Source organism: Scomber scombrus, chromosome 17, assembly GCF_963691925.1.
Source record: "Scomber scombrus chromosome 17, fScoSco1.1, whole genome shotgun sequence".
In the NCBI taxonomy this organism is placed as follows: domain Eukaryota; kingdom Metazoa; phylum Chordata; class Actinopteri; order Scombriformes; family Scombridae; genus Scomber; species Scomber scombrus.
In genome coordinates, this window is record NC_084986.1 from 27,869,516 (window position 1) to 27,884,728 (window position 15,213).

The window sequence follows — 15,213 nt, forward strand, 5'->3', positions numbered from 1 at the left end:
AGTCTGTGTGACTGGCAAGTAAAGCCTATGACACTGACATAAATCTCAAAAGGTGAAAATCATTTTAAATCATTTCGATCATTTCGATCATTTTTCTTTTTTTCATGCTCTCTCTAAATGATTTCTCATGTTCTTCTGCCTCTCCTTCGTGTCTTTCTTCTCTCAGCATTGTCTGCATAAATTCAATCACATTGATGTCCGTGAAGTGCTTTCATCAAAAGCGCATCCATTCAGCACACTTCAGCTGTTGAATATTCTTGAGTACACATCCCTGCAGTGTCTCATTCTTGCTGTAACAACAATGATGAGTACATAAACAGCAGTGTGCAATTATTCAGAAAATAATACATCTGCATGTATCTATCACAGCGAGGTAACTCATATCATAGAAGTATGTATTAACTTCTCAAAGACAATTCCAATTTCAAGACAATATTCTGTGTATTTTTTATCAGTAACCATTGAGTTTATTAGCATATTAATTACCTGCAGTACTTAATATTCAAAAGATGTTTGTGGTGAGAAGATGTCAGATAACGACTCGTCCCTCACACAGACCTTTTGGACCAGCAGGTGTTAGATTGTTTGGGGTAATTGAGAAAAAAGCCGGTCATGTGTTTTTGTGACTCTCCCTGTGCAGACCATTGGAGCTGATTTGTCAGGGGCACAGTAGATGACAAACCCCCAGCTGGGAATCTTTCAACTTGAATATGATATACCAGTCCATTCACAATTATGTGAATTATATTATTTAAAAAAAAAAAAAAAGTTTAAACACCACAATTTGGTCTAACAGCTGAACCATAAGAGCGGGCTTGTTTTCATTGAACAGTACAGTACAGTCCCTGCTGTCACTGTACCTTCCTGGCAACAGCCAAAGGTCAACTAAGACTCTTAATGTTTCGATGATTCACACTTGTCATCTTGACCACAGTCCTCTTACAGAATGCCTGAGGCCATTTCATCTGACTCTGTCTTTATTTTGTGATAAGTGGAAAGAAAGCAATGTCAAATGTTAAATGGACTGTACTTATATAACACTTTTCTAGTCATTATGACCACTCAAAGCTCTTTAACACTACATGTCACATTCACCCATTAACACACATTCATACACTGATGGCAGGAGCTACCACACAGGGTACCAACCTGTTCATCAGGAGGAAACTAACCATTCATACACATCCATACACCGTTGGCACAGCAACGGGAGCAATTCAGGGTTCAGTATCTTGCCCAAGGACACATGGACATGTGGACTGGAGGAGCCGGGAATCAAGCCGCCAATCTTCCGATTGGTGGACCACTGATCATTTGTTGATGAGCTAAATCAACAGTTGTTAGTGAGGTAGCCAGAATAAATTGAGATCCTACCAGGACTAACAATTAAATGCAATGTTCATTTTTGATATTTGGAGAGATAAGAGCTTTTTCAGGACCTTTTCCTTTGTTCCCATCATGCATCCAGTAATGCCTATTGGCTTTTTGTTTGGTTTTTATTGTATCTATTATTGCGCCAAAAGCAATTGAACCAATGTGAATAAACAAAAAGTTAACAACTGCGTTCATTGATTCAGACCAGAGCAAACCCTCGTCTGCCAGAGCTGCTGCTGCTAGTCCAGCTGATGGTCTCTCTGACCCTTTAAAACCTATTAGAAGGCTGTCATGTGGCCCTGCCCTGGACCAGTTTACCTTAAATAAACCTGTCAATGTATAGATAGGGAGATCTTGTTGTTGCAGACCTGCAAAGCATCCAGAAGTTAAGGATGTTGTGTTCTGTGTTAGTATAAGATCTTTCTGGACATTCAACACCGCTTTTTTCACTTATGATGCTATGGGGGAAAAATCCTAAAAATGTACAGAACACAAGAGCAAAGTCTAACCAGGTAATAATAATACTATACAGTAAGAGAAACAAACGTTTTTAAATGTTTATGCATAACCATACATGATATTCTAAAATGTTAGTGCAGCATATGAATGTTATTATGAAAAAAGCATTTGCCCTAGGCAATGAATTACTTAAGTTTCATTAGAGTGCCATGGATGTTAGTGTCTAAGCCATGAATCACCATGTTACCTCGTGAGGCAGCTGGACTTATAAGAGCACGACATCACAACATCACACCAGACTCCATCTTGTCAGGCTTCTACCTATGAGCTTGTGTCTGAAGCACCAGTGGTTTGGACCAATCAGCATCACAAATTCAGCTGCCTGACAAAGTAAGACAGTGATAGACGGGTCATCCAGTCACCTGCAAAGTATTTTTTGAAAGTACTTGCCCTTTTCCAAACTGTTTCTATGGATGACTTCTCAGATAGTTCTGTGTAACAAACCATCTGGCACATCAGGTTGATGGAAAAATATTTAGCCATGGATTTAAAGGGTGAGGTGAGCAAAAATATACAATATTGATTGTGAAAGGTCACCTGGTAGGAGTTCTGTTAAAGTAAGATACAAGTTAATTAAAGACTTGAACTGAATGATATGTCTATCTCAGTGCCTGCAGGCTGCAGTGATTGTTTCTCTGTCCACCATGCTCAATAATGCTTGATAGAAATGAAGACAAAGATAAAAATAAACCAATCCAAGCTGACTGGTTAGTGAACTGCCAGTTCAAGTATTGATTTAAGGTGAAGACTAATGGAAACCTCTGAGGACACATTTATAATCTATTTGTATTCTAAAGATGACTCCACAAAAAACATGTAAAAAAAAGTTTTAGATGTTGTTCAACCAAAATCACGTAATGGAAGTACATCACTTTAATAGCAGTTACATATTTCTCACCTTGCTTAATGATTGACTCCATCCTCAGGGCTGTATCCTCACTCATCCTCCTGCAGTTGACCAGTTTTCTCATTAAGCCTGTCAGCTGGCTTACACAGACATGGTGTGTTTTTCATGGCAAATATGATTATACTGTAGACAATGGAAACTACTTTCTTAAGGTGCTAAAACAGGTTCATTTCTAACCATGTTGCAGTGCTAATTTAAGAGCTAAACATTGAAAACAAGGTGTAAAAGTAACAGTTATAGTCAGCATTATTTATCCATACCATAAGTAGTAATAGTACCATCAATAGAGGTCAAATACATTAACATGAACAATATTCAGCATTATTGAAATTAGTTTTTGCCATGGAGGAATTCATTGTGTTCATTTATTCATTCATTCATTGTCACCACATCAAACTTCTAAAAGATTGCTGTGTTTTTCCTTAAGCTCTCTCATCAGGACAATAACTCAGCTCCACAAATACTTGTTGAAGCGACTCTTACCTTTCTTGCATTTCACACAGCACTTTGAAAAAACTTGGAACAGCAACAACCCCTCCTCCCTCCAAGAAAAGTTGGACTCATTTCATCAGTCAGCATTCACTTTCAAATTGCATACAGGGTTTAACTCAAAGCTCTACTTTATTTTTGTACTTGTTCAATTAGTGTAAATTATAATATTTTTGTGTGGAGCAAATGTAAAGAAAACTGGACTACTATGAATAATCTTGATATGACACTGACACTTAAAAAGTGGAATAATCCCCCTGAGCTGCTACTCCACAATCTTTTAGGGAGTGACAAACTTGTACGCTTGCAGGAAAGTGTCAAGGAAGGTCAGATCTTACATGGTTAACATGAATTTGGTACATATTCTCCATTTAGAAATAATCCTTTCCACACCAGCTGTAAGACAAATAACAGTGATGGTAACCAAACAAACCAAAGGGCAAACAAAACAAATGCCTGATTTGTAGAGCTGAAGGGTTTTTTTTCTGTTATTGCTGTGACTCAGATTGTGTAAATGCTATTCAGCCTTCAAACATGTGAGCAACCATGTGCAAGCATGAGTACATGCCCTGGTGGGTTTTCAGTAATTCCAAGAAAACATTTGGCTCATGCTCTCATGTAATCTCGCCTCAAGAGGTTTGGATGTTTATCTCTTTTATGCCGCTCGGACTTGGCATGCCTCTCAGGCTCTTGGCCTGTCCGGCTCGCCAAGAACAAAGCCCACATCTGACACACTCAACTGTCAGGAAGTCACTGTAGTTAGCAACAATAGACTCTTGTGTTGATATATGCTCGGTAACGTATTACGTTTCTTTGTGTTTACATCATCAATGAGCGGTTCTTACCCTATCATTTGTCACTCCCCTTTCAGTTGCACAGTAATGAGGCTCTTGCCACAAGTTGACACAAGAGCTGCCATATGTATTACTTCTTTTTAAACCTTTGAAAGGGTCTTTTGTCATCAGCACTAAAAGATGGGATTTTTCTGCGTGTTGTAATTTATTTAGTCTTAAGGCAAGGAGAGCAAGTTAACTTTGACATCATTTTAGTGGCCTTTGGCTTGAGCACAGTAGTATGTAATATACAGTATTATGGAGTCAGAGGAGTCTCAAAATGAATGAACTCACACAGGGTTTTTCACTAATGCACAAGCTCTGGTTCACAAATATCATTTCTATGCAAACTTGTAATATAAATTCACAGATCATGCGAATCGCTGAATGTGCATTTACAAACTGCTTCTCATTTGTGAACCTAAAGAAATCTGTGTTCTGAATTTTGAGACTCCTCCGACATCGCAGGTCAACGAACGTCACCATTGGCTTATAAATCTGTCAATCAAATTTATGATTCTGATTGACAGATTCATCAGCTAATCAGGTGTGTTCGCTTTCAGCCAATCGTATGGCTCCTTGCATTTTCTCCACACTTTTAAAATAACATTGCATGATTTACAACGAGGGGATAATAAGATAAATGTGTTACTTACAGGTTGAGATTGATTCCATGGTCTCTTCTGTCCACCATTGTAGTCTAGCATGCACACATTACAGTACCTCTGTGATTGGTTTAAAAGTATGCACAGTAGCACTCAACCTATCAGAACACATCAAACTTTTGTCTTTTATCTGTCATCAAAGTTCTTCCAAGCTGCAACAGAAATATACACTCATTTACCCATTCATTACAACTCACTACAACTAATGCAGTCAAATACAACAGCCAACAATAAGTTCCACTTTTATTTTTTTATTTTTTTCATTTTTATTTAATCAGGCAGTCATTAAGATCTCATTTCCAAGAGAGACCTGAAAACATGTACATACATACACAGTTAACCAGGAATGAATAAAAAACTGTTACAAGAATCATAAAAAAACATCAAATAAAAAAGCTTAAAAATATCTGAGGTAAATGTAACACCATTTAAAAGGTTCAGAATACCTGAAAACATTTCTGCCAACATTAGTGTGTATAGCAGGGTATGTAAGGTTACTTTGCACAAAGTTAGTGGATGGTCAATGGTAAATAGGTGTTACTAGTTACTAGATTTATATGAAAGAAGAGATGTAAGGTAGCTTGGAAGCAGCAGTGCTCTACAGATGTATAACATGAGTCCAACCAACCTGGAAATAAATGGGTCAATGACGTATAAGGATTTAGAACAACTCAATTGTAGAATAATAAAAACAAGCATATCTAATGCAGTAGTTCAACCATTCAGAATGTTGTGTACCTGAAGATCCATATTATACATTTGAAATTAAGTGATTTTAGTGGGTTTTTCAAGATTAATTGGCACTGGCCTTAAAAAAGTCATGTGGTGCGACCACGATTCATCTTGAAATAAATTAATTTACTTAACATGCTTCACATCTTTTTTTACAAGTTTTCAGTAATATAAAGTGTTTGGAAACAAAGTATTTGCATTTTTTTTTTTTAAATCTTTGTAAATGATGATCTTTTATTTATATAAGACATTTCAAGATGAATCATGGTCGCACCAAATGACTTTTTTTTCAGGCCAGTGCCAATTAATCTTGAAAAACCCATTAAAATCACTTTCAAATTGTAATATGAATTGTCAGGTACACAACATTCTGAATGTTTGAACTACTGCATTAGATATGCTGGTTTTTATTATTTAAAATTGAGTTGTTGAAAATCCTTATACGTCATTGACCCATATACAGATGTAATACAATGTGATACAAAGGGTTTAACTGCTGAAGTGTGGATGGAGCAGCATGACAAGAATATCTCCATAGGCAAGGACAGACATAAAGGTTGAATGCACAATAGTCTTACAGTGAGAAGACAGACAACCTTTGAATCTATACAAGAAGGCTTGTTTGATTTCTGAAGATAGTATCTTCTAGACTGAATCTTGAATGATATGATAAATGGCACCCCTATAGTAATATGGTATCATTTAAAGCTTTAATTCCAGGATAGTCAGAGTCACTAGTGGAGATGGAGAATACGGTGTGCTCTGTGGTGCTGTTTAAATGTATTGCATCATACTGAGAGGTATTATCTTGTCTTATCCTTTTATGTCAACGATGATAGAAAACTAAAACTGACAAACTGCAAACAAGTATGATATAATCTATAGCCTCTAATCTACAACCCAAGATTATCCTAAATGAGTCTAGCTAATACAAATACATAGGTGATTGCATGTGTTTGGAGTTCTTTCATATACTATGATCAAATCTTTATTCATTTATTAGTATAATGTATACAATTAAATTCAATGTTGCTTTTTAAGGGGTTGTAACATGTAATGGTTGCATATGCTGCCTTGGTTTTTTAGTTAACCCATTTTTCTGTTTGTGATCTGAGTGTAGATGGTGGTGGACATAAATGAGTATTAGTATTAGTAAAATGTATGAACACAATGTCCGTTTTTGATGTTTATGTTGAATTGCTGATTTAGTTAATATAACTAATAAAGAATAATCAAATATTGACACTAATTTCATGTTCTCACCCCTTCTGCTCCTTACTTTCCTTCTCCCTCCCCGTCTCTGAAAACTCCTCCCTCCATATTACCCTCTTCATCACTGTCAACACTTACTATTCCCTTTTATTCACTCCGTTTCCCCCATTTTCATTTAACTTTCGATTTCTATATCATTTTCCTCCTTTATCCATTTCCATCTTCCTTCTCTTCCTCTGTACTCTACCTTTCCATTCACCCTAATCCTTTTGTGCCTATTTTCTTTTCATGTCTCTTCTTCCTTCTCTTAATCCTACTCCTCCTCCTGTCCTTCCTTCCTATTCCCCATCCTTGCAGTGACAGGAAAGCCCTTTTTTGTTGTATCTAGTTTTTCCCATCGCTGGTTGTTTGGCTGGGAGGGCTGTCAGTTCTACGGCTGGGCAGGCTTCTTCTTTGGATGTGGCAGTCTCATCACAATGACCATGGTCAGCCTGGACAGGTACCTCAAGATCTGCCATCTGAGATATGGTACGTCACAATCTCATCTAACAGAACCTCTGTAACATTTCCATTCACACTCGTGCTGACAGACATTAGCCCACAGACATACAAATATGCATGAATTGGCTTTTTGATCTGAATAAAAATAGGTTACAGTATATGGAAGGTAACTGAGGTGAAAGACAAACCCATAACTGGAATTTAACTGAAATAATGTGTAATCGTCATTTTCTCCAATAAAATCAGTTACTTACAAAAGATTACAAACTTGAATTAAATGATTCATTGAACCCCTCAGGGTCTCCAGAGTACATTTGTTAGTGTTAGCATGTGCATGTTTTGGCCTGTCTTGCACACATTACCTTACATTATATCTTGAATTTCCGTTAATACTTTACATTATAGAACGAAAAGGAGTGTAATTTAAAGTTGAACTGAAATATGAATTCTCCTTACAGAAATATAAACAATAATCTTACTACAGATGTAGTGCACATATCTTTGAGGATGAAACAATTTCGGGATACATTTGTTGAAATGATGTTTTTCATATCAGTGCAATGCATGCTTAGGAGTTACGCTGTCAACTCTCATAGTGGCCAACTGACTGGAGGAAATCATGCTGTATATCCATATACCGTCAATACTTATCACAGTGTTTGACCAAATAAGTGCACAAAAAATGATTTTAATTGCTGTTTGACTTTAATAACAGAAATTCTCTTTTGCACAAAGTAGTTTACTGAATCTGTTTTTGATCAGAGACACATTCTACACCTTAACCCCTTCCAGATGAAATTCCTTCAAACCTTTCTCCTGTAATTGGCAGGACTCATTGCACATTGTCACTGCGAGTTATGTGAGCTGACATGTTGCCTTAAGTGGAAATAATACATGCTTTACTAATGCTTGATGTAGTGATGTGATGTGTTACATCTGCCAGTGCTGGGTAATTATCACTGCAGTGTAAGAGCAGAGCAGTCACAAATGATATGATGCACACACTGAGGCTGAGGTCACAGATAGAAAATAAGGTTAGTGATCTCTATATTGTCTCTCTCATCAATAGTCCATCTTTTTCACTCTTAGGTACATGGCTTAAACGCCACCACGCCTTCCTGTGCGTGGCATTTGTGTGGATGTATGCAGCCTTCTGGGCCACCATGCCCCTGATTGGCTGGGGAAACTACGCCCCAGAACCCTTTGGGACCTCCTGCACCCTGGACTGGTGGCTGGCCCAGGCCTCCGTGTCTGGCCAGAGCTTTGTCATAGCCATCCTGTTCTTCTGTCTCATCTTCCCCACTGGCATCATAGTCTTCTCCTATGTCATGATCATCTTTAAGGTCAAGTCCTCCACAAAGGAGGTCTCACACTTTGATGCCCGCATCAATAACAGCCACAACCTTGAGATGAAACTCACAAAGGTGGGTGAGAAATTTGAATGAAGGAAGAAGCACAACAAAATATTTTCTCGCTGCTCATACAGGAATCTTGTTAAGGCCAAATCTGTGATCTGAATCTCCCTTTGTGTCCACTCCCAGGTGGCAATGCTGATCTGTGCAGGCTTCTTGATAGCCTGGATCCCTTATGCAGTGGTGTCAGTGGTGTCAGCGTTTGGCGAGCCCGATTCAGTGCCCATCCCTGTGTCTGTTATTCCTACCCTTCTGGCCAAGTCTGCAGCAATGTACAACCCCATCATCTACCAGTTGGTGGACCTGAAAAACTCCTGTGCAAAATCCTCCTGTTTTAAGGTCCTGAAGAAACCCAGGCATTTCAGAAAGTCAAGGTAATACTGAATGTATAATCGTTTTACCATGCTGTTTGTTGATTTAGTTGGGTAGTTGATTCATTAACTCTTAGCACTAATTGACACATTTCAAATGTTTCAACTTAGTCAAATAAGATTTTACCGTTTAATAGCACAAATTCAACACCACACGGATGAGCTGTAATTACATTCTGCAGTATTTATTTATTTTTTTTACAGTATGGGAATATCCACCTTGTTATATTACAGTATTTAACATCCTTTCATCTACTGTTATAGATGAAAGATGCTCTGAACAGAAGGTTACGAGTGCAGATAACTTTGCTAGATGTGTGTTACTGAAAAGGAGAATCTTAGTAGCACCTTTTCAACTTGTCTTGACTCAGCAAACTCTTTTGCCATTGGAAACTTTTAGGGGGAAACAAAAGTAACCCAATCCGACCAATCCATAGCAGCAGCAGTACCATTGTGTAGTTACATCAGCTAAGGTGTAACCTATGGTATTGCTACAGAACAAATATAACAGAAGCTTTATACAGTACCTTCCATCCAGGATATTGTTGTTTTTGCTATTGTTGTTCAAGAAGTGAATGCAGCCTTTTTATGGTGCACAACAAAGTCACAACAAAGTAACATGTTCCACACTACATACTCATTCTAAAAGAGTTTTGGAAGTGGACAAAATAATGTATACTCAGAACAGTGAGTATGCATCCTAAAACCTGACTGATTCATGAGTGTGCTGCACGCTATTCTCCCATAGTGCAAATAGAAGTGCTAAAAGCTGCTAAAATCAAAACAAAACAGCCCCCCCACCCCAAAAAAAACAATTTTAGAATTGCGTAGTACTTAGCCTAACTTCTGATAACTTGACATGTGGTGGCACTGCCATAAGCCTGTAGATAAATGGAGCTGAAGTAATAGTAAAAAAGCTATTTCAAAATGGCAATAAATGGGAACACAGTTTTTCCTCAGTCTGCTGGAAAAGCAATCATCCGCAGACTTAAAGAAATGTCCAAAGGCTTTTCTGACATATAGTACTGTAATTGCTGAGGTGAAATTGCCAGAGGTCTATTGTTGTAATTGTTAGTTTAACAGAAGTGGCACTGTAGAAGAAATTCTTACTAGATATGTAAGAGTTGATTTTTCTCTGAATAATCACAGATGAACCTGTGATGAATCTTTCTCTTTACTCTTAACATGCAGGCACAGAGAAGGGCACACACAAACAATTCCTCACAACACATATGCTCTCAGCAGTTTAAGAAAAGCTATGAAACGAGATAATAGTGCAATAATGTGAAAAGGGCCCATTGTCTGAGTTCAGTTTTCATTCATTATTATTCAGTAATTATTTACAGACTGTAAATGTATCATTAGCATTTGAATCCATATACTACACAAATCTTGTGTTGCTTCACCTTTCAAGGATCATAAACATACTGTTGGCCTGATGTGAAGAGAAACTAAAAAAACTACTATATCTACAGTAAGGATGGTCCTTCCTCACTCAGTGCGGCCCATGATTAATAATTGTTAATTTCACAGGCGTTCGGAAAGCAGACCATTTGACCAATTATACTGTCCACTGATAAAGGGGGGCTCCCTCAAAATGCAATAGGCGTCTAGCCAAGACATCTTGGTCTTGCCAGGTGTACTCCACAACTGGAGCAAGAGAACCATGTACGCCAGGCAAGATGGGAAACTAATTATATTTTTTCCAGAATTCAAAGGGAAGCCAATTTATTTTATATTTGATTAAAATCGGTCATAAAGGATTTCAACTTGAGTCGCCACTACAGAACAATGCACAAAGACAAATATGACATGAACACCAGAGCTGCCAGAACCACTTTCAATGCTGACCTTAGGAAAAATACACCAACAGCAGCCTTTTTACCAAAGTCATGACTACAAGGCGTGTTATGCTGTTTCCCTTGAGCTTGCTAAAGCAAAGAAGCCCTTGTAAAAAGGTCAACAGTGAAGTGATATGCAGTAAAGATGGTTAAAGCTTTTGGAGATGATAACATGGCTAAGAACTTTGAAATGGTCGCAAAGAATTTTTGTAATTCAAAGTCATGTGAACATTAAGACAATTCATGCATGACGGCAAGTACTTCTCCTTAGTGTAGGATGAGAGTACAATTGTCAAGGATGTTAACTCGCTTCTCATTTACACAAGAACCGTTTGAAGTGCACGAGGAGTTATTGAAATTGGTGTCTTTGCATGACACTAGCAAGGGCAAACATATTTTCAATGCCATTAAAGCTGCAGTCTGTAACTATTCTATTTTTGACGGAGTGGTTTCTGAATCGCATCTAGCTCAACAGAGCGTATCGAACCAGACAGGAAGTCAGACACAGAATCAGCATAAAACTTCTGGTCCCCTGCCAAAATAAGACAACCCGTGCAGCCTCCCGATCATATTTTAGCAACAAACACGAATAAAACTGACAGATAAAGAGACCATTTATCTACGTAGCCTATTGACAAAGACCAACAAAATAGGGCCATTTAGTTGTGCTGCTACTACAGTAATTACGGTAGCCTAAAGGCACTCGTTCAGATTTGATTGGGCTTCTGCAATTACTGTATCAACTACATTTAAAAGGCAGATTTCTCTCCCAAAGCACACTGCCGTAACGCTCCCAGTGGGGTTTGACGCAGGCAGAGGACGGAGCAAAAACTGATAACTACATACTGCAGCTTTAAGAGTGTTGTAAGTGAGCATGGGGTGACAAGCTTTCAGCTGTTGTTACTGATGGAGCTCCTTTGTGCCAAGACATTGAGGCCCACTTTACACGACAACGCTTCCGGGTGAAACCGACAAGACGGCGGCGACGGCGTTTTGGGGGCTTAAAAACGCAAAAAAAAAGACCCCCCCTGCCAGAGTGGAAATCTTAAAAACACTCCACTGTCGCGTTCCCGTCTAAAGGGTAAAAACACAAAAGTCTGCCTAAATGCAGCAGAGTTTTTGCTGCGGTCTGAAGCTGTAACCTAGGTGACAGACGCTCTTCCATGTGACGTCACGTACCTCCTTCTGCTGATACCTGTCTGCTGCAGCGAGGCCGACAATGACAGAGGAGGAGGGAGAAGTGTAGTCCGAGACCAAATGGTCAGTTTTTGTTCTCTTCTTAGCCATGTTTTGGTTTTGGTTTTCCATTTGGCGCTTCTAGGGAGAGAAGTAGAGGACAGGTTCTACACAGGCGCGCGGACTTTGTGGTGTTGTGTGCATACAACATTGAATTCCACAAACTTTTGCGTCACCGTATGCACGCAGATTTCCCCCAAAAAACGCTTGTCTAAACGCGGAATAAAAAGTGAGAACGCAACGCCACTTTTGCGTTTTCTGTTCAGATCGTTTCCGTGTAAATATAGCCTGAACTTCAGCCATGTCATCAATCAATCAATTAATCAATCTTTATTTATATAGCGCCAAATCAAAACAAAAGTTATCTCAAGGCACTTTACACATAGAGCAGGTTCTAAACCGTACTCTTCAGGTTTAATTTTAAAGAGACCCAACATTCCCACATGAGCAAGCACTTAGCAACAGTGGCAAGAAAAAACTCCCTTTTAACAGGAAGAAACCTCAGAACCAGGCTCAAAGTGGGAGAACATCTGTCTCGACCGGTTGGGGTAGAGAGGAGAGAGAGCAAGGATAGGAGAGAGAGAGAAGCACATAGAAAATAAACATTGAAGTTAGAAGGTCCGGGACTGGAATCTGTCATCCGGACGTCTACAGGCCCAGATTACCTGTGAGATGAGAAAGCACAGACAACTCTGGGGAAGAAGTGTAGGTTATTGAATGTTTTAGTGGTACATGAATGTTAATGGATATAGATGGATGATTAGAGAGAGAGAGGAGGAGAGAGGAGTTCAGTGCATCATGGGAGTGGGAGTCCCATTCTACTTTTAGAGATACTAGGTACCACAAGTAGGCCTGCATGCTGGCAGCACAGTGTTCTGGTAGGTACATAAGGTACTATGAGCTCTTTAAGATATGATGGAGCCTGATCATTGAGAGCTTTGAAAGTGAGGAGAAGGATTTTAAATTCTATTCTAGATTTTACAGGAAGCCAATGCAGTGAAGCTAAAATGGGAATAATATGATCTCTCTTTCTAGTTTTCTGGCATTCTGGACCAGCTGGAGAGTCTTTAGAGACTTGTTAGGACAACCTGATAATAATGATAATGTCTGTGTTTCTTTGTAGTCATTCAATGTGAAGGTGTTTTCTGTGAATGGGTCTCATCCTTGTGTGAAGTTTGATTGAAAACATATGAAAAGAAACTGACAACACTGACTCATTTTAATTGTCAGGAGAGAAACCTGGCTGGCACCGTGAAGTAAAGTTAAAAAGAAAAAAAATATCTTTAAAAGTCAAACTGTCAAGATTTCACAACTACTAAAATTTGTGGCAAAAGTACTTAATTTGGCATGATTAATGTAAACAGTCAAGTCAAAGAGTGTAGTTTAGTTTGAGCTGTGATATTCCTCTTATGTTTAACTGATCTGCTGAACAAAGAGCTATGTGCGTTTCTTTTATAGATCTGATCCCATGTCTCTGAATGAACAGTTCTGTCAAGACAGTCTGCCTCTCACCAGCCAGCCAAGAGCATTACTAATAATAATAATAATAATTATTATTATATATATTATTAATAATAATAATAATAATTATTATTATTATTATTATTATTATTATTACTCAATTTGATACCTGTTTAAAAGAATCAACTTTTTTCTCAATTTATATTCTTCACTTATTATTCAAATTTGCACATAATCCTGATGGAATTTTTTGTTCTGGAATGTTTCAATAATAATAAACATACATCTGTGTAAAGCAAGCATATGTATCCACTCCAATGTTAATATGAGTAATAAAAACTTAAAGATATTCTTTTAAAGTACATTTAGAAAAATAATTAAAATGTGTTATTAATTTGCGATTAATCACGCGTTAATTCATGACAATCATGCGATTAATCGCAATTAAACATTTGAATCGATTGACAGCCCTATTAATTATACTACTTGGAATTATTGTTATAAACAGCTAGGAAGTACTTAAAAATGTAGTTATCCATCTAAAAAGAGATATTAAATTGCAATCTGTGTGTTATCAAAAACATCATACTGCTAATGTGAACACTGCAGAAACCATATATTAAAATGTAATGTTGCATTTAGTAGCCTTCAAAATGTCACACATTAAACCATACAGTTTAGTGGACTTACATTTTTACAATAATGTTCCCTTTGTTAAAATGTTGCAATGTTTCGCCTTTGCAAATCAGACAGATGTATAAACTGCAGGTAGTAGCTTGTGAAGTTAGATAATAATGATAGATGAGAGGACAATTGAGCTATATCAGACATGGCTATTGTTATTGTGTGTATTATTATTTGTATGGAGGACTATTTGTCTTAATAATTGTTTCTTATTTACATGTTCCTGCAGGTTCTACACTATCTCGGGCTCGTTAAAGGGCACACCACCAGCCAAAGACGCTCACATAGAGATGTGAGATAGACATTTAGACTGTGTGACCCTCTTACCTCTTCTATTTGGACAGTATGCCTTGTTCCCTGCCCTCTGTGCCCTACACTTACCCAATCACACGCTGCCTGTCATCTGCTCTGACATCATCAACCGCTCACCTTTTTTGCCCGTGGTTCCTGAGTCTCGCTGTTTGTTTGCACCCATGCTGGATCTCTGTGTGCCTCCTGCAGCTTCCCACCTCCTCTTCCTTGGAAACACATCTTTTCTTGTTCTTCATCTTATCTTCCTCAATCTGTGGAGTAGCGTTGTCTTAACAGTGGTTACAACATACAAGTGATGTGTTGTGTAAGCTTCTCGACTTTAATTTTTAGTATTACTGACAAAATCTGTCTGTTGATGCTTTTTTTTTTTTTTTTTAAACACGTGTTACCAACTCAGTCAGTGTTGTTCTCATAATATGGCTCGATACAGGTTTGAAAGCTTAAGAAGTTTCCAACCAAAGTCAAGTTACATCTAGAGCTATAATCTTTTTCGCGAATACAAATCTTGCAAAAGCCTGAAATTGCTATAAATGTTACATTTATTTTTTAACAATGTTTCTAAACATGAACTGAAAATTAAAACAGAAAAAAAAAAAAAAACCTGATGTAAGCTTTGTCAAATCAGGTCTGGGTGTTACTGTCAAAGCTAAAAGATGTATTTTCA

At 37.9% G+C, this 15,213-nt stretch overlaps 1 protein-coding gene across 1 annotated transcript in view; it reads left to right on the plus strand.

Annotated features, from left to right (window-relative positions):
* The window catches only part of opn5 (opsin 5), a 49,467-nt gene extending 34,700 nt beyond the window's left edge, over positions 1-14,767 (plus strand). The window contains exons 4-7 of the mRNA XM_062437083.1: positions 7,089-7,259; positions 8,322-8,656; positions 8,774-9,018; positions 14,467-14,767. Of these exons, the coding sequence (XP_062293067.1) occupies positions 7,089-7,259; positions 8,322-8,656; positions 8,774-9,018; positions 14,467-14,533 (818 nt within the window). The 3' untranslated portion in view covers positions 14,534-14,767. The remainder of the gene's footprint in view (positions 1-7,088; positions 7,260-8,321; positions 8,657-8,773; positions 9,019-14,466) is intronic.
* The last annotated feature ends 446 nt before the right edge of the window (positions 14,768-15,213 follow it).